This window comes from Manis javanica, chromosome 15 (assembly GCF_040802235.1).
Source record: "Manis javanica isolate MJ-LG chromosome 15, MJ_LKY, whole genome shotgun sequence".
Classification (NCBI taxonomy): domain Eukaryota; kingdom Metazoa; phylum Chordata; class Mammalia; order Pholidota; family Manidae; genus Manis; species Manis javanica.
In genome coordinates this window covers 32,842,986-32,862,903 of record NC_133170.1, presented here as the reverse complement: position 1 = coordinate 32,862,903, position 19,918 = coordinate 32,842,986, and the positions used below count along the sequence as shown (strand labels likewise).

Genomic DNA, 19,918 nt, shown 5'->3' with positions numbered 1-19,918 from the left:
TTAATATTGCTGGTAAGTTTTTAAAGTTTCAGCTTTCCTATGTTTAATTTCTGAAAGCTCTTTCACATTCTGTTTGTTTTTCATAACCCCCGTCGCTGTTTTATGGAGGCACTGTCCTTTCTCATCTCTCTCAGGATGTTCACTAACATACGTTTGAATGTTTCTTCTATTTCTTGCACTGCCTCCCTTTCCCTTTGGTTCCTTCTCTCTGTGGTTTTTCTTTAGTTTCTTTATCATGTTGGAGCCTTTCTTCATATGCTTTGTGATCCTTTAAATAGAACCCTAGTTATATTTAACAGTGAAACACTACAAGTCTGATTGCAGTGTCTTCCTGAGTATGAGCAGGGTGTGCTGGCTGAGCAGCTCACTCCGGGGGCCTTTCTTTGGGGACCCTCCGTGTCTACCTCTGGGGTCTCGGAGCCGGTAATCTGACAGCAGGGTGGCAGATGGAGAAGAGTTCCACATTTAAATCTTTAGCCCCCACCTTTAGCCCCACTGAGTCTCCATCTGAGCAATTTCCTCTCCAGGCGTCCCAATGCTCGTGGGTGGCTGGTCCAGGCAGCCAGCCCTGCCCTACCTGCTTTTGGTGGTGGCCATGTCTCTGTCCTGCTCAGCTGTGCCCATAGATGTAGCACGAAAGCAGCTGCTAATGAGAGAGAAGACGATGAGGCTGGGAGGGCAGCTGGTGCTCAACAGACAGGAGGAGCTGGCCAACCAGAAGCTCATGGCCCTGAAGAGGGCCGAGGTGGCACAGGCCATGCGGACCCAGACATTCCCGCCCAGCATGCACTTCTTCCAGGCCAAGAGCCTCATTGAGGAAAGTGGGGTGTTCCACATCCTGAGGAAGATGCCGAAAGGTAGAGGTTTGGAGGGGTTGGCTTGGGGGTCCTGGGAAGTGGGGGACTGCGCTTGGTTGGGAAAATCATTTCCTCTGTGGCTACAGGGGGCTCTGCTGCCCTGGGCCTTTGCTGTTGCTGGCAGACTGGGGAGGGGTGTCCCGAGGGGGCTGCCAGTTAGGCCCAGAAACCCCAAAGTCCTGCTTCTGCAGGCTCTGAGCCTCTGAGACAGAATGCGTGGCCCTGGATGCTGGGGGGGCCTCTCTGACAAGGCCCATAAGCCTTCTCACACCTCCACAGCCCCTTGTACCTGAGGCTTCTGCCCTTTCCCCAGGGGCTAAGTTATCAGAGGACATGGTATGAGATATGATCCTAGATAAACACATCTCTACTAGTATATTTCTATAGTGTAAGTACAGCTCTATGAATAGTAAAAATAATGTAATCATGCACAAATAAATAGTTTCCAGCTTACAAGGAATACCTCTATTATTTTAATGCTACAAATAGGAATTTTTTAAAAAACCTGTGAGGTTGGTGAAATAGCATCTCCAGTTGATAGCATAGGTTTAGAGAGCGTGACCTAAGGCTTGCATCGCTGGGACACCTGCAAAGGGACCAGTGTCAAGGCCAGGCGCTAAGATGTGGCCAGAAGAGCAGAGGGGGCCATGTATTCTGTGCCTGGAGGGCATCAGGTCTGAAGGAAAGGCATAGGCTCTCCCATGGTAACACCTGCAGATCCGGGTGGGAAGCAGGGACCACAGAGTCAGTGGGTGGGGCAGGCGGCAGGATGAGGGTGGGGGTAGGGGCTGGGGCTCATTTTATCAAAGCCCCTCACTCACCCTTGGCTGGCGGGGCTTTCTTTAAAGGCCTGGGCTCTTGGTGGAGAGCTAGGAGCTGGTGTAGCCCCAGCTTGAACCCCAATCTTCTGATTCCAAACCTGATGCTCCCCTACCCTCCCATGCCATCTCTCTTGAATGGGGCCACCATGGCTTCTGACTAGTGAGGGAGGAAGCCACAGGAGCCCCCCTGAGCCAGAGCAAAGAAGGCTGTAGATCTCCCAGGCAGGTGCAGGCCTGGGAAGCCTTTGGAACTTGGCTCGAAGTCCCACCTGTCCGTCCGTGCTGCCCTTAAGCCCCAGCCGTGGCTCCTGCACTTCTGCTCTTTGCCTCACCGCACCCCCGCCCCTCTTCTTCCTGTCCCAGGAGCTGCATTACACATCCATGACTTTGGCATCCTGAGTATGGACTGGCTGGTGAAAAATGTCACCTATAGGCCTCACTGCCATTTCTGTTTCACCCCAAGGGGGGCCCTGCAGTTCAAATTTGCTTATCCAGGTCCCCCAGCCCCTCCACCAGTGAAATGTTCAGAGTGGATTTTGCTGGAGAAGCATCGTAAGGGACTGCCAAACATCACTGAGTTTGACAGCAGGTAAGCATAGCTCAGAAGGAGCACACCCCATGCCCACCATAGGCAACGGGTAGTGTATGGGTATGTCTTCCTTGGTACAAACCATGTATAAAAATCCACCTTAAAAAACAGCAGGAAGCTTCTTTTAACTTTACAGTATGCTTCACTTCACAGAGGATTCAGCCCTTTTTCTGTCCATAGTAACTTCCTGGCACACTTAAAATCTGATTTGATTTGCAAAAGGTATAGCAACACTGTGATTGCATCAAATGGGATTAGTCTGGATCCTCAAGAAGATCAGAAGGAAGAAAAATTCCCAGCTCCTGGAGCAATGCAGCAGCCTGGAAACGATGAAGCAACATGCCAATAAACAACCTTAAATAGTGACTTAAATAGTGATATTATAAGTAATAATTACCTTAGGCATAGAATCATCTACAGAGTGCTTTCATGAGGCTCTGCTCCATACTTCCCTTTGTGAGTAAGAAACAAGAAGCTCAGCATAGTTAGGGAAATCCCCAAGGCACACAGCTAGGAAATGGCCTCTCAGGGATGTAAATGTGGGCCGTGCAGTGCCAAGTCCAGAGTTACTTCCCTCATGCCGCCCCACTTAGGGTGCTGGGATCGCCAGAGCAGAACACTGTAGACTGGGGGGCTTACATGGTAAAAATGTATTTTTTCAGTCTGGGGACTGCAGGTCCAAGGTCAAGGTGTCAGCTTCTGGTGGCTTCTCTATGTATGCACTACTGTGTCTCTAACGCCAGCCCTATTTAATTAGGGCCCCACCTTTAGGGCCTCCCTTAACCTTAATCATCTCTTTAAAGACTCCAGCTCCAAACAGAGTCACATTGGGGTTAGGGCTACAACATATGAATTCGGAGGGGACACAAGTCGGTGCATAACACCCTCTCAAGAGAATTTGGTCTAGGGTGTAAGTACAATGGGAATGGATTGGCTAAGCCTCTGGAGAGGAACAGGAGGGCCTGTAGGCAGAGAGCTTGTGTCTTCCTGGGCACACAGAGTGTGTCTCAGGGCAGGGCCTCCTCCAGAGAGCTTGGGAGGCTTCCCTTGGGCCTCTGTCCACTGCTCACTGTGACACGCCCTGGCTGCTGCTTCAGGGAGAAGCAGGGAGGGCAGGAACCCGGCAGGTGCCTGGAGGCGGTGTGCTGACGTCTGCCTCCTCCGCTTGCCCCTGTGTCCTCCACAGCCTGCTGAGGGCTTGCACGCTGGTGACGGAGAACCCTGAGGCAACTTATACAAACCAAGACATCGTCTGGTCCAAGTTTGAAACCATCTTCCTCTCAGTCTCTGGCCTTGTGCACTATGCACCCGTCTTCAGAGACTACATCTTCCAAAGCCTGGAGGAGTTCTACCAGGACAATGTGCTCTACCTGGAGCTCAGAGTCATGCTGTACCTGGTGAGCCTGCCTCCCCTCTCCTTCCCTCCGGCTTGGCTTTCAGGTTCTGCCTGTGGTCTTCCCAGGCTCCCTACCTAGAGCCGGCGATGCAGGACTGACTGCTGGCTTCCTCCCCAGGAGCACATATGCCTTCCAGCGACCCCGTGAGGAGGAAACCGCAGCTGGCCTGGTCTGGCCTTGGTGGCGCTGTGAGTGTAGCTTAGTGCCCTGTGCTGCCCCAATTCACACCATCTCCCAGATTCTCAGGGCCTCCTGCAGGCTCAGGGTGCCCTGGCCTTGGACTGTGAGCAGTGTCTCACGCCTGGACCCTCCGGACCTCTCTCCTTCCATATCACAATTTAGCTTTGCTGAGTCCCTCAGGATGGCGGGCTTGGTACAGGGAGCGCTGATGAATGTGGAGATGCGTCTTGTTGCATGTGATGTGATGGGGGAATGCGTAAGTCTCTGGGGGCCCATTCTGTGGAGCTCGGGCATCTTCACTAGGGTCTTGTATGGGCAATGCGGTCACCACAGAGGGGTTGATGGGAAGCCTTGCTGCCTCCCACATTTCCCAAGTACACATGACACTGTCTCCTAGCCAAGCTCAGGGCATGGCAGTTGTAGGTTGACAAAGCTGGCTGAGGGAGTCTTTGAGGAAGGTCAGAGAGCCCTCACTTCCTTTCCTCCCAGGCTGGGGCCCCTTGTTCTCTGCCACCAGCAGCTCCTGGTGCAGGCCTCGGGTCTCCCTGCACAATGCCCTCTCCTCTGCCTTTCTCTCCTCTTGGTTTTATACATGCTCCTTGCTTCCTGTTTGTTCCCCCACAGAAGCTTCCTCCCTGGTCTCCCTTCAAACCATTCTAGGCCCTACCATTTTTCTTCTTTCCTGAAATGTGATGAGTGTGTGTGATTCTCTTTGCATGACCCTTCTGTAGGAAAAGAAGATGGTTTGGGGTGCCCGGGTTAGCAGGACAGATCGGAAGGGCTGGGCAAGGCCCTGGGGACAAGGACATGGGAATGATGGGTGCCAGCAGGAGCATAGAAGGCTGGGAGCTGGCAGGGCAGCAGGAGGGAACAAGAAGCTGAAACGAAGGATGGAGGTGGGAAGGGACTACAAATTTGAGCTTAATTTATCAGAAGCTTGCCATGTGGCTGATAAGCTTGAAGGTGAGGCCAGGGAAGTGCCAGCTCTAAGGGGAGAGTGTCCTTGGGCTCCAACGCACCCTGGACCCTGTGGCGAAACACTCAGATGAGGGTACAGGGGCCACAGTGCTGGAGAAGGTGCCTCGCCTGCAAGAAGCTGAGAATGGGGTCCGCAGAGGGGTTAAAGAAAGCTTTGCTGGTTTGATTTTAAGGAAGTTGAAGAGAGTGGAATGGAAAGGACTGGGAAGAGTCCAAAAGAAGGGACTGCAATACAAATTTTTAAAAAAGAACAAAACTGACTTTGAGGACTTACATTTTGATCTGAAGCAAAGGGTGACAGGGATTTCAGGGACTAAGAGATGAACAGACCTCAGATTTACAGACTTGGGCCTGGGGAAGCTCGGACTTCTATGCTGCTGGGAGGTAGCTGTTGAGGAGAGCAGCCCCATGGGATCAAATGCTACTAGAAGATTCTTCTGGTGATTCTATTGAAGGGAGTTTCCCTGAGGACTTTCTGGGGAGTTGTGGCAGTGGGCAGCATTTCTCAATGTTCCATTTGGTGGGCTCACAAGAGTTTGAACTGGTTAAAGATGTTAAGTGGCATGGGGCAAATGACCTTTGTGTAGAGCTCTCCTCTACACTGTATCCAAACTATCTGCTCATTCATTCAAATATTTGTTGAATAAACCAATGCCTTGGTGACTAAACTTCAAGTTTGTGGCAAGGCCCAGGGTGGCATTATTTTGGTTTTCTTACCATAGTCCATGGTCTTCACAGGCTCAAAAATGTTATTGTTTGTACACCCAGAAGTGATAGTGCTCCAGAGGACTGACACACATTGACAAAATTTATAAGAGACAGATGTATAAACAAGAAAGTCAAAATGCTGTTTTTCAGAGAAAGCCATTAATCAGACCAGACACTTAAAACTTCCTGATTGGGAAATTCTTTCCGTGAAGGTAAATCCTACCTTTCCTGAAGCCAAATTGTAGCCAAAATGGTACTGCTGAGCCAGTAGCCCTAATAAGCCTGTCCTAGAACTCTGAGAATAGGAGGGAGTCTAGAACAGTGCCTTAACCTTTCAAAAGTGTGCTGAAAGCTATTACCCTTTCCCAAGATGAAAAAAAGCACTAGAACAAATTGACTATTACGGGCGGTGTTGTCCCATGTATCCATATACATCTATACAATGCCTCTGAAAATAATGCAATGTATAGGGACTGACATTTTTGCATTCTAAAAATGTTTTAAATTCTGATTGGGATTCCTAAACTGACTTTGCTACCCCCAGTTTGACTGAAAGGGATTCAGGACCCTCTAATAAAGGATCTACATGCCCCAAGAACCAATAATTCCAGTTTGTGGCTCAAAAATCCCTTTCTCTTGGTCTAAGATGAAGCCTCCCAGGTCTTAACTCTCCCTTTTCTTTGCACCCTGGACTGACCCACCTTTTCCTTTAGATATGTTAATACCCTCTTGAAGGGTGGCTCAAGTCCTCCCAGAAAAGGCCTCTCTCAGGGGATAAGATCTGAAGGGTGTGTGGTGGTTTGACACTGAGTACAGACTCCTTCCATTTGTGAGTTCCTGGGAAGTGGGAGCGGGGCTTAGTAGAGCTGCCATCATTTTTTTAAGCAGGGTGGATAAGACAAGGGCACAAATTACCCTTTTAAAATAAAAGTAAGGGTCCATTCACCATCTATTAAGAATTTCTGAAAGCAATGAACTGTTGCATAACTTAGCCAAAGTTGGGTGGGAGAAATCGCACTCCCAGCACAATTTATTCCCATGTTTTGGCCTGGAAAACTCTTCTCTCTAAGTTGGGCTCCGCCCCTATTAAGCCCATTGTCCTCTCTGGGACTCCCTTAAGCCAAGTCCTCCTGCATACCCTTCCTGAGACCAGAGGACCCACACGCCCCTCTTCTGTCTCCCTGAATGTTTGTTTCTAGCACCAGGCATTGGTGGCCTTGTGTTATTTCTGGCACCAGGCCTTATGATGGCTGGTGTCCTCAAGGGCACGATAGTGATGACCATGTTTGTTGACGGTGGTCCTCAAACCTGGGTTTCCATATGAATAATTTGGACATGCTGTTTGAAATAGGTATTTGGACCCAGACCTCCCAGGATTCCAACTCAGTGCTCTTGGGTGAGGCCAGGCAGCTGCAAAGTTACCAAGTTAAGTAGCCTCTTCCTCTCCTCCCGGGATTCTAATGCAGAGTGTCTGACCTGCACCACACTTTGAGAAAGGGCCTTCCTCACCTTGACCTTTACAAAGCACTTCACTGACGTCATCTCCTTTGAACCTCACAACATGCATTTTACAGATGTGTAAACTGAGGCTCAGAAAGGTCAAAGAGCCTGACCAAGGTCATGTGGGTGGTAGGGTGACTGGACTTCTAAGCACCGAGGCCGCCCCACTCATCTCTATAGGAGCTCCCTCAGCAGGTCCGGCCTCTGGTTCCGGCTCGGGTCCTTCTGCAAGGAAATGGAAGCCCCAGGACCGGCTGAGCTGACGCCTCGCCCAGGATGGGGCGGGCCCAGGCGAAGCGAGTCGCTTCCTGTGGGCAAATCCAGGCGGCTTCCTCAGTGTGGAGTGGGGAGGGAGCCCACCAACCCTGGCAGAGCCTTGGGCTTCCTGGGGGAGGAAAGAAGAGAGGGAAGAAGAGGGAGGGAAGAAGAAAGAAAATCTTGGGTCTGGGTGGGGCTGAGGGTGTGACTTTCATCTTGAGCCCGGTGGGGAAGCGTTTAGGGGAAGTTGCTGAGAAACTGGGCTGGAGGGGAGGCCAGAGCAGCCTCTTTCTGTGTCGTGCCCCTCTTCTCCGCGGGGTGTTTTTTCTATGTTGGGGGGCTCAGGCCCCAGGGCTTTTGACTTGGGGACCTGCCCAGCTCCCACCCTTTCTTCCCACTCTGCCCACCCCTGCCAGCCAGCCTTCTGAAAAGGTGAGAAGGCTGCTGGGATTTGGGATTCTGGGGAGGCTGAGGGGGATGGGATTTGACCATTTGTTCTGCTCAGACCATGGAACAAAGGCCTCCTGAAATAGAGTCTGTGCCTTAATGCCCCCCATTAGCCAGAGTAGGGGGAGCCATCAACACATTTAACAACTAAAAACCGTCTGCTCTGGAATCCTTTTGCTGAGCCGCACTACCCCCACTCCCCTTCTCGCTCGGGGGGGCTAATTCAGGGCTGGGATGATGTTGACGGACTATCCTGGCTGCTCAGCCTCCTATTGTGTTACTAATACTTGATAACAAAGGCTACTTGCCATTAGCAACCGTTGCTAGGCGGGTCTTATCTCCTGGGCTGCAGTCCCTCCCCCCACCGCCAGACTGAGGCCAGACTGGGTCCTGGCCGGTCTTCAGAGTGAAGCTCTTAGGCGACCAAAGGGCTCCTCACCAGATTTCCCTGCTGGCACTTCCTGATGGGAGGTCTTACGAGAGAGACACTTGGGAGCAAAGAGGACGCATCAAGGTTGTTCCCATTTCTTGGATGCTGTCAAGCGTCACAACACTAGTGCCCCCAGCCCACCCCTTCCCCCAAAGTTTTCCTGGATTCCTGGCAGACCCTCATTGAAAATTCCGTCTGTTGCTGCATGCGAAGCTGGGGGACCCTTTTACCTGCAGCCTTTGTGAAAGCACTTGCCCTACATCTGTACAGTGCTGCTTACCTGGCCGCCAGTCCACAGAAAGGGTAGCCCTCAGCTCTAGCTGGGCTTGTACATTAGAATCACCTGGGGAGGTTAAAAAAAATGGCTACCCCAGAGATCCTGATGGTCTAGGAGGGACCCAGGCATTTCCCCCTCTCCTGGAGATTCTAAAGTGTGGCCAGAACCAGACCTTGCTACTCCCTGACTGTCGCTATGGTCTGAAGGTGAGGATGGGCTGCCCTGATTACAGGAGACACGCAGGGTCAGCCAGCTTCGGAACCTCACCCGATCTCCAGGCCTCCTCCAACTGGGGAGCAGAACTGAGCTCTTAACCTTTTAAAGTCTCAAAATCCTCATCTGTAAAATGAGGCCTACCTAATAGTGCAGTTTTGAGGATTAAATGAGATTATGACATAAAGCTCTTGGCATATGCCTGGCCCATCCTAGAGGCCCAGTTAACATTTGCTCAGCGAATGGTGCCCTAGCAGTGAGAGCTAATGCACTGGAAGTTAGAAATTCTGAGTCCTAGTTTCTGGTCTGAGCAACTCTTGTTCCCAAATTTCCCTTTGGTTCCTTCCAGCTTCAAATCATTCCACAATATCATGGACAATAAAACTTTATAAGTTTATATTGATTTATATAAGTAGTATGTAGTTTGAATATTTCCTCACAAATTTACAGGTCCTCAAACTCTAGTTAAAAATCAAGGTCATTTAAATTGAGTCCAATGTGTTTTTAATTCAAGAGTGCTTATTACTTGGATATAGCAGCTTTTGTATTACAGAGCTTATGAAGGGCTACCACCACCTCCTTTTTTACACATTGTCAAATTCTTAGATTTAGCTCCTCCTCCTAGGACAATTGCAGATTTTCAGTTGCTTTTCTATATTTGGTGATAGGTTGGTAATAACATTATTAACGGTTATCATTGCTAAGTGCTTTACAAATATAAACTCATTTGGTCCTTGTGACACCCCTGTATGTCACACCTAAGGTGTGATTGACTTGGGAGAGATTGTATCTCCCCTGGGAACCAGAACCCAGAAGGCTCACCAGTAGCTGAGGAGGTGCCAGTGCCAGGTGCTTACCCACATAGCAGCTTTGGGGAGAGGGGCTGCGGTGCTCCCTGCAGAAAGGGTCTCCCACTCTTTAAGGCAGGGGAACTCTTGAGATTTGGATCCTGCCCTCAGTGCTTCTGCAAGGCCTGCATCTCTTTGCCTGAGGCCTGGGGCGCAGGAGCATAGAGCGTGGGCAGTCTGGGCGGAGATTTACTGGGGTCCCAGGAAGCTAGCAAACACTGTGAATGTGGCTTCAGCATCTGCGCCCTGGAGCCCAATTCCACCTGGGTGGCTCTCCATGCTGAGGGAACTAGCTGTGGGATTGGCCCCTGGAAGGCACGGCTCCACGCATCTCTAGCAGTGAGTATGGGGGTTATAGAAGCGGAGACTTGGAAACCCTGCCAGATGCAAAGCCCATGAAGCCTCTGTGATGTTGTTTGCATGTCTATACAACTTGATTCATCTGCTAAGGATCTTCTTTAGGCAGAATTGTCATTTGTTGGTTTTTTTTTTTTTTTAGGTTCTTTCCTGGTTTCCCTTCTGTTCTGCTAGCACCTCTGCTCCTGTCACCCCCCAACATCATCTCTATCAGTTCTGAAATGTGTTCCCTGGGGCTTAGTGCACTTAGAACTCCACGGAGACAGCACTGTTCCTAAGTTAAGGCTGGTTTCTGGAGCTCCTATTCTGGTGCTCTAGGAGGGGAGAAGGGAGATCAGATCTGACCCCACCCCTAGGGAGAAGCAGTTCAGTTGGGACACCTGGGCAGGTGACTCAGTCAAGACAGGGCAGTCAAGGCAGGGGGCAGACTCTGATCCTCCCATCTACAGGTCAGCTGGGTAATGCCAAAACAACTCAAGGACCAATCTGGGTTGGGTTTATGCAATGGTTCTCAAACTTATATTCAGAAAAATGTTAGGATCCCAAAGAGCTTCTGGTTATGTGGCTTACAGCTATATACTATGTATATATTTATATATAAATACCACACAGTATGTACTATACATACTTCATCCTGTTAATATAACCTGTCTTAGGAACTGAAACTGAAAAATTTTCAAAACACAAGACTACACAAGCACCCAACCCATTATTTTTTCAAGCAATATTGTCATACATGATGCATCTTCTGGAAAATTCTCTACACTCATAAGAGTATGAGAGTGAAAAAGATAAAAGACATCTTAACACTTTTATAAAGAGTTTTGGCTTTGTAGACTGCCTGGAAAAGCCTTGGGCCCAGAGGACTCCCTGTCCACAGGGTGAGACCAGCTGGGGTATAGCATACCAGTTCTTTCTGCATCACAGATTTGAAGATTCTAACAGCACCTGGAGGCCTGTTGCAGCCTTGATCAGTGACAGGAAGTGTTCTCTTCTTAAAAATCCTTGGTAAAGTAGGAGAGGAAGAAAGTAATTTTCCTTCACCCTTTTAGGTTTTGTTCTTGAGGCTTGCATATTAAACTGACAAAAGCCACATTAACAGCAGAAAAGACATGCAAATCTCATTTGATGTTAATATGTAGTTTTTACCATGCATTGAGACCTTCATAAAAAAGAAGTGATGATGTAAAGAAGTGGGCAGATCAGGTGCTTTACTGTTTTAACAAATGGTGGTAAATTGTGGAGACAAAGGAAAATGGGTTTGGGCTTCTAGAGGCAGGTATTTGTGGGAAGTTAAATATGTGAGGGAAACTAATAGGAGATAAGGGTTATCTTAGTAAGGTTTGTTTGTGCAGCCCCATCTCAGTGCTGACTTTCTGTCTCTGGTGATAAGGGTCTTTCTCCTGGAATGGGAGGTGGAAGGGAAAACACCTTCACAAGCAGAAATTATGTCCCGTTTTTAGGCCAATAGGGGAGTGGTAAAGAGCTCTGGCTGTGATTTCTCGCTGCTTCTCAATTGCCTTCTGTTCAAACTAATCCTTATACAAAAGTGTCATATTGGGTGGCGTGTTCCAATCCCTTCAGTAAGTAATAGTAATAATGGGCATACCAGCTGAGACCCTTCTGCAAAGCCCTGCCAGCCTTCACCCTGGGTGAGCCTGGGCACGCCCACCCCCAGCCAAGCCACCAGGGAGTTCCACCTGATAACCGTGACCCAGTGGGCTGCGGTGGCCTTGTGGGGGAATGCATAAAATGTCAGGTTTCACTGGGCCCGCAGCAGAGGAAACCAAGGAACAAAGGCCAATGGAGCCAAGGGACGGGGCTGGAAACAGCTGCCTGCTTACCCCACTTCCCCCAACCCATGCAGCAGAGCAGGACCCCCGGGATGAAGGAGCAAAACAGCTGCTCTGCAGGCTTGGGGAGAAGGGGCGCTGGGGAGGCCACCCAGGAACAAGGGGCAATGCCTGCATGGTGCAGCCAGGACGTAAGAGGATTCCCCTGGGCTGGGGAAAGTGGTGTGAGGCATGTGAGGGTGGAGATGAGAGGAGGTGCCCTGAGAGCATTAGCTCCTGGCGTGGGGAGACAAGGGCTGGTCCAGGCAGCAGGAAGCACTTTCTCTTCAGGAGGGGAGACAGTTCTCAGCACCTGTCCTACCTCCCTCAGCCTCTGCTCCCGACCCCCTATCAGTCCTGGTTCGGTGTAGGAACACTGCTTCTTAGACACAGCTAGCAGCCCTTCAGCGAGAGGCTGCCGGGGACTGGCTTGCTGGCTCCCTGCTTCTCAGACCCTACTCACCTCTCAGGACCCAACTCCAGTGCCTTTTCCCCCAGGACAGCTTCTCTGACCCTCTCCAGTTCAAAAGAACCCCTTTTTCCTCTGAGATTGCATATACCTGTTTAGCACTGAACTCTTCCTGCTTTATATACTGAAAATAGATAGTCTCTCTCCACTAAACTGAAAACTCCTGAGAACAGGCACTGCCTTATTCCAACTTGTTTATCCCTTCCAAGGCCAACCCCAGTTCCTTATACACTGTAGGTGCTTAATTAATGTCCTGAAATAACCGCTGCATAGGATTTCCTCCCACCCTCCCTGGCTCTGCAGCCAGCAAGAACTCCCACCTCTGTCCTGCCCCTGAACTGCTGATGCACATGGCCACTCAGTGCAGGGGTGAGAGTGTGCCAGTGTGGGGCATGGGCAGCAGGGGCTGTAGGGCACGTGCCCACGCCAGCCCCATGCCAGGGGGCTCGGCAGGGCTCATCCACCAGGCAGGCATTTGTTGACACCCCCTTCCCACTGCGTCTCTCCCCTTCATCTTCCCTGCTGCCCATTCCTAGCTCTTCTCACTGCCCTGACCATGTCACTCTTGTCCTTAGTGGCTATGGCCACCTCAGGCTCCATCCTGCCTGGGCGTGGGAGAGTGGGGAAACAAAGTGGGTCTTTGGGCCACTCTTTCTGGCTTGTCCTCTCCCCAGCTGACCTTTCTTCATCCATTACATAAACACTTAGGGGCCCCTACCACGTGCCAGGCTCTGGGTATAAGGACTCAGCAATGAGATAGCAGACACCTTAGCTTTGTGGCGTCAGAAGGCACTATTCCACATGCATCTAGGACATCTAATAACTGTCAGAAGCTGTCAAAGGCATTGAACAGGGAAACTGCCAAGTCCACTCTGGTTACAGAGATTATTGGAGGATGGGAGGAGAGCTTTGCTCTGCTCTCCCTTGATGTCTGACCGAGACCTGACACTCTCCCAGGTGTATGAACTGGACGGGACGACCCATTCCCGAGAGTGGTCAGTGAGGACTTACTCCGAAGTGGCTTGTATGTTTGTGAAAAAGCATCCTGGATTTATTGGAATCAAACTCATTTATTCGGATCACAGGTGAGAAAGAACATGGCTGATGGTGCAGGAGTCAGGAGAGTGAGATGCGGGCAGGGCCACTAGGCTGGGGAGGAGAAAGAGGAGGAAGGGAGGTTGAGAGGAAGGGAGGCTGGGGATCAGAGACTTCTTGGCGCCCAAAAGCCATGGGCTCAGCACACACGTTTGCATATGAGTGCAAAAATCTGTCTCTGAAGTCACTTGTAGCTTGAATCTTGAATCCAGACTGAAATGAAGAGCTGCAGCAATTTTCCAGATAATTCTGGCCTGTGACCCCACATTGGCCAGGGTGATTCAGTTATGGGTATAGTGCTTTCGCCTCAGTGTTTGGGTAACTGGCTCATTTCTTTGTTGCAAATTGCCACTGGGCTTCTGCCTAACGTCCGCCATGTGTTGTATGTGGCAGTGAGCAGGGGCTCGATTGGTGATGGGGCTTGAGTGACAGCTGTCTCAGCATCTGTGTGGAGACCCCACAGCAGCACATGTGTGTGACCTGCTGGTATGAAAAAGGACCTACTCTCCCCAGGCGAGTGAAGAAAAATGTACAGCTTAACTTTCCTTCTGATTTTACCAAAAGCAAGAGCTCCCCACTCCTGTTGAAGGGCAGCCAGTCTGAGACCTGTGACCTGTCCAGGCTGGAGACATAGGGGCCGCAGCCAGCACGCTGGTCAGGCTGGGGGAGGGCAGCTCCTCCATCCGCTCAGCTCCCCATGAGGGCTGGCCCTGGAGGGCAGCCAGACTTCCCAGGAGCCTCCTCCGCAGCCACAACCCCTGAGCCCCCTCCCCTCCCCGTGAGGGCCTGGGGGCCTGCAGCATGCCCCAGTCAGGATGCTTGCAGGGTGGTCTCCAGGTTCTGCACTGAGGCTGCCTGGGGCCAGTGCAGGAGGGTGTGAGGCTGAGCCGCTGTGTCCTGTAGGGCTCTGCGGGAGAGGGAACGGGTAGGTGCCGGATGGGGTAGGCAAACTCAGACCCACAAACTGAGGGCTGCCAGCTGCTGGCAGAGACCACGCTCTTATGGAACGGTGCCAGGCCTTCCTGTGGCGCTTCTGCAATCATGCTGCCTGCCTGCCCCCACCCTGGACTCACAGGAGGGTGCAGAGGGGTAAGATGGCGTGGTTCACATGGTTTCTGGCGTGCCCAGGACCTTGCTGTTTTCATCAGAGGAAGAGGACACATTGCCGGGTCCAGCCTGACCCACAGGGCCTCAGGTGGCATGATGTACTTCATAGAGAACAGAGGCCTCTGCCCTGTGCCTGCTTCCAGGAGCCACCCTCAGGGATGCAGAGCAGTTTTGGACAAGGCCAATCTGCTTCATCCAGTTTAGACAAATAAAATTTGTTCTATGAGTCTCCTTACCTCACCTGCTTTTCAGATACTGTGGGGCCCTCTGGAGCCAGCCAGAGTCCTCATTAGGAATGGATTTGGGCAAAATACCTCTCTAAGGTAGCCACTTAGCAGGCTCATGGCAGCCGGGTGTGGGGGGTGCATGAGCAGCGGCGCTGAAGCTGGGAACCATCACTCTGTGCCCTGGACTAAACCAGCCCAGGTGCCGGGCAGCCTTGGGGCACATGTGCCCCCACCACCATCACACAGCCTCCTGTGCTTCTCTCTGTCCTCACAGATCCAAAAATGTGTCCCACATCATGAAATCAGTCCGAGTGGCCATGGCACTGCGAGCCGACTTCTCCCAGGTGGCAGGGTTTGACCTGGTAAGGGACTCCGCACCAGCTCTCGGTGGGCAGCACAGAGGGCCCAGTGGCCCAGCTTGGCCAGTGCTCAGTGCTGGCCCTCCTGAGAGGCCTGCAGCGGGTGACCGTCCCAGGGACAAGGGAGCTGAAGGGGCTGGGAAGGGGCGCTCCAGGTGAGAGGAGCTCCAGGCCTCGTGTAGTGGTGCTCGTGTCCCCTTCTTCTGCCCTGGCTCACTGCCCACATGGCTCCCTTACATCTGCCCCTTGACGCTGGAGCACACGGGGGCTGGCATCTGGAAGCAGGAAGGCAGCCCTGGGCAAACTATCAGGATGTGAGAGTGGTCCCTTCTTGTCCCATTTGGTCCCAGCTAGTTTTAGCTGCACACCCGCAGGTGGTGTCCCTGCCCCCAGTCACAGCTGGAGCAGGTTCTGTGGCCTGGCCATGCCTCCCGGGTGACAGCTCATCCCGTTAGGGGAGCCAAATGAATCTGGACTAACTGGCTGAGATGCGCTCCTGGCTGCCTCTTTCAGGCTGTACATTTCACCCTCCATGGTACTGAAGCCCTTGCTTTCACGGCAGCCTGAGCAGGAGCAGGTCTCAGCCCTGCCCTGTGGTGGGGGCCTGGCATCTCCGAGGTTTGCCCTCAGAGGGTCTCCCCAGGAAGGGGCAGATGGCCCCCCCTCCACACTCCCTCTGTGTGCGGCACTGACAAGGGCCTGAGGAGGAGCTTCTCGACAGAGCTTCTGGTACAGTCCCAGTGAGGGCTGAGATGGACACATCCTTGCGGGAAACTGGGCTTGGCAGGGGATGGGTAGTCATTCAGAGGAGGCCTCTTGCAAGTCGCAAGCCTCTTTCAAGCCTACCCTCCATTCTACCACCGTGCATATTCTTGTTTGTTTTATTATAAAGTGTGCCCCCACAAATTAAAATTGCTGCCCCTCAAATGAAAATTGGCCTTCTGAAGGAGGCACCCTTTCCATCCTAAGGCATCCTGCTCCTGGCACAGAGCTCCGAGCCCTGAGGTGTGTGTGGTTTCATGTGAGGACCAGGACTTTGCCTCGGTCACAGCTTGAGGCACAACTGAGTCACCAAGGGGCTCAGCGAGGATGCTGACCTGGCTGGGGACACAGTGATGGCACTGGGGTCCCAGCTCCCATTCTGGGGTCCCCGTTGTCATTCCGCCCCATTCACTCGCTGTCTCTTTCATTCTGTGTCTCGTGCTTTCTCCCCCTCCGGAGCCCGGGGCTGAAGCACAGGGGCTCAGAAGGTGCGGGAAGACGGGGCAGGAAGGGCGGGAGGACGCGTGGCCCAGCCTCAGCCTGGGGATTCATTCCGGGGCATGGATGCTCTCCCTTTTCTTCCCTGTTCCTGCTGCTCCTTCCTGAAAGGCTGTGTGATAGGCACCACAGAGGTGCCCACAGGCCGCAGACACACCGTCAGCAGGGTGAGGCAGGGGCCGCACATACCTCCATGTCCCTCCTCTGCCCTGCAGGTGGGGCGCGAGGACACCGGCCACTCCTTAAACGATCACAAGGAGGCTTTGATGATGCCAGCTTCGTATGGTGTGAAACTGCCTTACTTTTTCCATGCTGGAGAGACAGGTGAGCTGTGGGGCACCAGGTAGGCACCGGGGAGGAGGTGGGCAGGTGAGCCCCTGGCCATCGTCGGGAGCTCTGGGGCCTCGGGTGGCATGGACAGGGGCTGTGGTCGTTGCGTGGACGGGCCACTTCATACATATACTCAGTCCTGGCGGCACTCTACCTATGTTACTTTGGGTTCTCACCCCAGTCCTGCTAGGAACGTCTTTTTATCCCCATTTTATGGATGAGGAGCCCAATTACCAAATGTAGTGTAATTGATCCAAGGGTGAAGAGCTGGTGGGTGGTGGACTCTGAATTTGGGCCCTTGGAGGACCTCCATTTTATAATGAGTGAATCATGCTTGAGAGGTTAACTCACCTGCCCAAAGTCACAGACTGGTGAGTGGCAGCAGAGGGCCTTGACCAGGCCTGCCCTGGCATCAGGAGGCTCTGCGCACACATGCCAGTGGGGCCCAAGCAGCCTGATGGCTGGTGTTCTGAAATGCCATTGGCTCAGCCACATCCTCGTTCCTGAAGCTCAGTCCACAGATTAATGGTCAGCTCTCATTCCGCCCCATACCCCAGCCCTTAACATGTGTAAACCCTGAGCAAAAGGAGTCCCAGGTCATGGCTGCAGCGTCAGATTAAAATGATGCAGGGGCCCTAGACTGGGGGAGAGCTCGTGCCCCTGCCATCCCCGGGTGCTTGGGCACCTGTCTTGCTCGAAGGCCAAGGAAATGAGGAGGGGGCGATGGGCTTGAGTTTTACCACAGGCAGGAGCGTTGGCTTATCTCACCATCTTTCAGAGGAAGGGTCCACATTCATTAATCTCTTTTTCCTGACATTTCAAGTCAATTTAGATCCAATTTAGATCAAACCTGTTCTAGGAGATTTAAAGAATTGTTTGTGAGGGATGGGGTGAGGGTAGGGTTAACCTTGAAGGCTAACCTTGAAGAACTTGTAATTTAACTGTAAAAATCATACTTTCTGTGTGAGATCCTTTCAACAGTATGAAACACTGACAAAGGATCTAACCAGGAGGGGCTTTTGCCAGGATTTGAGTATTAATGCTCAAGAGTAATATCCTCATTTAAAACAAAGAAAAAATCTTTGAAAAGAAAGTACTAGATAGAAAACCAGTGAAAATTCCCCTAAAACACATGACCTAACCAGCAGTGGGAATTCTTGGGTTTTATTCCTAACAGAAAAGTGGAGTTTTCACATTTTACATGGGGATCACATCCAGTCAAGCAAAAGACAAGGTGTTACCTCCAGAGTATCTCCTCTTATAGGGAGGAAGCCCCAGGGGCTCCCAGACCAGCATTAGACATGCTAGCTGCAAGGGAAGCTGGGAGAGTCAGACCCCGTCATTTTCACCCTCTAAAGAAGGTCCTGCCAGCAAGGAAGGCACAGGGGATGGATAGTCGCCAGCCACTAGCAAGTGCCACCACCCTGTTCATGTTGCCATTGCCATCTTGCAGTTGAGATTGCCCTGAGAGGACTGTTAAAGATGTAATTAAAGTAAATACATATAGATAATTGTATTGATAGAGTCTGCAACACATTATTGTAAAGATCATAAGCAAAAAATTCCCAGAAAGTAGCTCTGGAATTAAACAAAAATGGAAAGAGAGAATATTGACTGTGGGGCCAGGCAGACCAAAGTTTGAAACCCAGCTTGCTACTTTGTGGCTGTGTGTCCTTTAGCTTATAAAGCCTATGTAAGTTTCAACTTCTTCCTCTTTTATATGCATGCATACATACAATAAAGCATGCCATACCTTACTGTAGCATTCTTATAAGGAAAATGTGTGTGTGAGAGTGTGTGTGTGTGTGTGTGAGTGTGTGTGTGTGTGTGTGAATGCTCATTTCTTTTCCTTTTCTCTCTTGGGGTGTATTTATCTTGAGGCTGGTCTGTGGTCAGAGCATTCTATTGAAGACTGCCCCTTTATCTGCAGACTGGCAGGGTACTTTCATAGACGGAAACCTTCTGGATGCCCTAATACTGAACTCTACCAGGATTGGCCATGGGTTTGCCTTGAGCAGACACCCAGCAGTGTGGGCTGACTCCTGGAGGAAGGGCATCCCCGTAGAGGTCTGTCCCATCTCCAACCAGGTACGCGTGGTCTGTGGGCCAATCCCATATGACCTCCTCCACCCACAACCTCTGCTGAGTCCCAAACCTTTTCCTGTATAATTTCTTTCTTCTTATGTCACTTATTTTCTATATTCCTCCACTCTCTCACACCCATTAGTAAAGTTATTTAGGAATGGCCCTTTGTCTAAATCATTCATAACAATGAGGCAGCCATGAGGGTCCTCATCAGGGTGGAATTTTGGACAGAGCTGTGGACAAAGCTAAAGGGACATTGGGGGAGACCTGTGTAGGGGGAAGGGCCACAGGACACGGCTGCATCCACAGTCACATGGGGTCCCCCAGGCCCCAGCCTGCTTTGCTGTGCTTGGGAGAGCCACTCTGAGCAGGACCAAGAGAGAAGCCCAATGTTTGTGGTGGTGATGATCCTTGAGGGGGATCGAGCAGACCGTGAGGCCTGGTGTGGGGCTCTGCCGAAGTCACCCCAGTGTTCAGAGTGGTGGTGGGGGTCAGAAAGTTGTGGATCGCTCTCGGTTTCAGCCCCCTTGTGATGGACTATGGGTCCAAGTTTATATTTCTTCTTTGCCTCTTACTGGCAGGTTCTGAAACTGGTGTCTGACTTGAGAAACCACCCTGCGGCTGTTCTGATGGCCACCAGCTACCCTGTGGTGATCAGCTCTGATGACCCAGGTGTCTTCGGGGCCAGAGGCTTGTCCTATGATTTCTACGAGGCCTTCATGGGCATCGGGGGTGCGATGGCCGACTTGAGGACCCTCAGGCAGCTGGCCATGAACTCGATCGAGTGAGAGTCCTGCGTGCCTCCCACACACCCCACTCTTGTCTGTCCCACAATTTGTGTTTACCTCTCTTAGAGATTTAGGGCAGAAGCCTGAAACGTTCCTGTGGGTTTTCTCCACATCATCCATTTGGTTACTGCTCTTGCACTGGGAGAAATGTGCTCTGTGAGCATCTGCGATCCCCTCACACTCCGGTTCTGCTCCCCAGCCCTTCCCTGTGCTAACCTGGGCGCTTCTTCCCCTGCAGGTACAGCGCCCTGTCAGCCAAGGAGAAAAAGGCTGCCATGAAAACCTGGGAGGAGAGCTGGAATAAGTTCGTAGCTGACCTGGTCGAGAGGCCGACCTGAGAAAGCAGCCACGTGCCACCCCATTCCTCCGCTTCCCTGCACGCCGTCGTCACTGTCAGGCACTCTTGAATCCACTCCCGTGGAGCCTCCACCTGCACTGCTCTATCACACTGACCTGGGGGAGGCCCCCCGTGGCCTCCATGCTGCCTGACCTGGCCGGGACACTCA

At 51.7% G+C, this 19,918-nt stretch overlaps 1 protein-coding gene across 8 annotated transcripts in view; it reads left to right on the top strand.

Annotated features, from left to right (window-relative positions):
- Positions 1-19,791, top strand: part of ADA2 (adenosine deaminase 2) — a 55,761-nt gene extending 35,970 nt beyond the window's left edge. For 6 of the 8 annotated variants that reach the window (XM_073222779.1, XM_073222774.1, XM_073222773.1 and 3 more), the window contains 9 exons: positions 528-857; positions 2,042-2,267; positions 3,454-3,664; positions 13,119-13,246; positions 14,865-14,952; positions 16,425-16,533; positions 18,470-18,627; positions 19,206-19,408; positions 19,651-19,791. In XM_073222779.1, coding sequence (XP_073078880.1) covers positions 536-857; positions 2,042-2,267; positions 3,454-3,664; positions 13,119-13,246; positions 14,865-14,952; positions 16,425-16,533; positions 18,470-18,627; positions 19,206-19,408; positions 19,651-19,750 — 1,545 coding nt within the window. In that variant the 5' untranslated portion in view covers positions 528-535 and the 3' untranslated portion in view covers positions 19,751-19,791. The remainder of the gene's footprint in view (positions 1-527; positions 858-2,041; positions 2,268-3,453; positions 3,665-13,118; positions 13,247-14,864; positions 14,953-16,424; positions 16,534-18,469; positions 18,628-19,205; positions 19,409-19,650) is intronic. The other 2 variants (XM_073222781.1, XM_073222780.1) reach the window with 2 other exon arrangements.
- Positions 19,792-19,918: the final 127 nt, after the last annotated feature.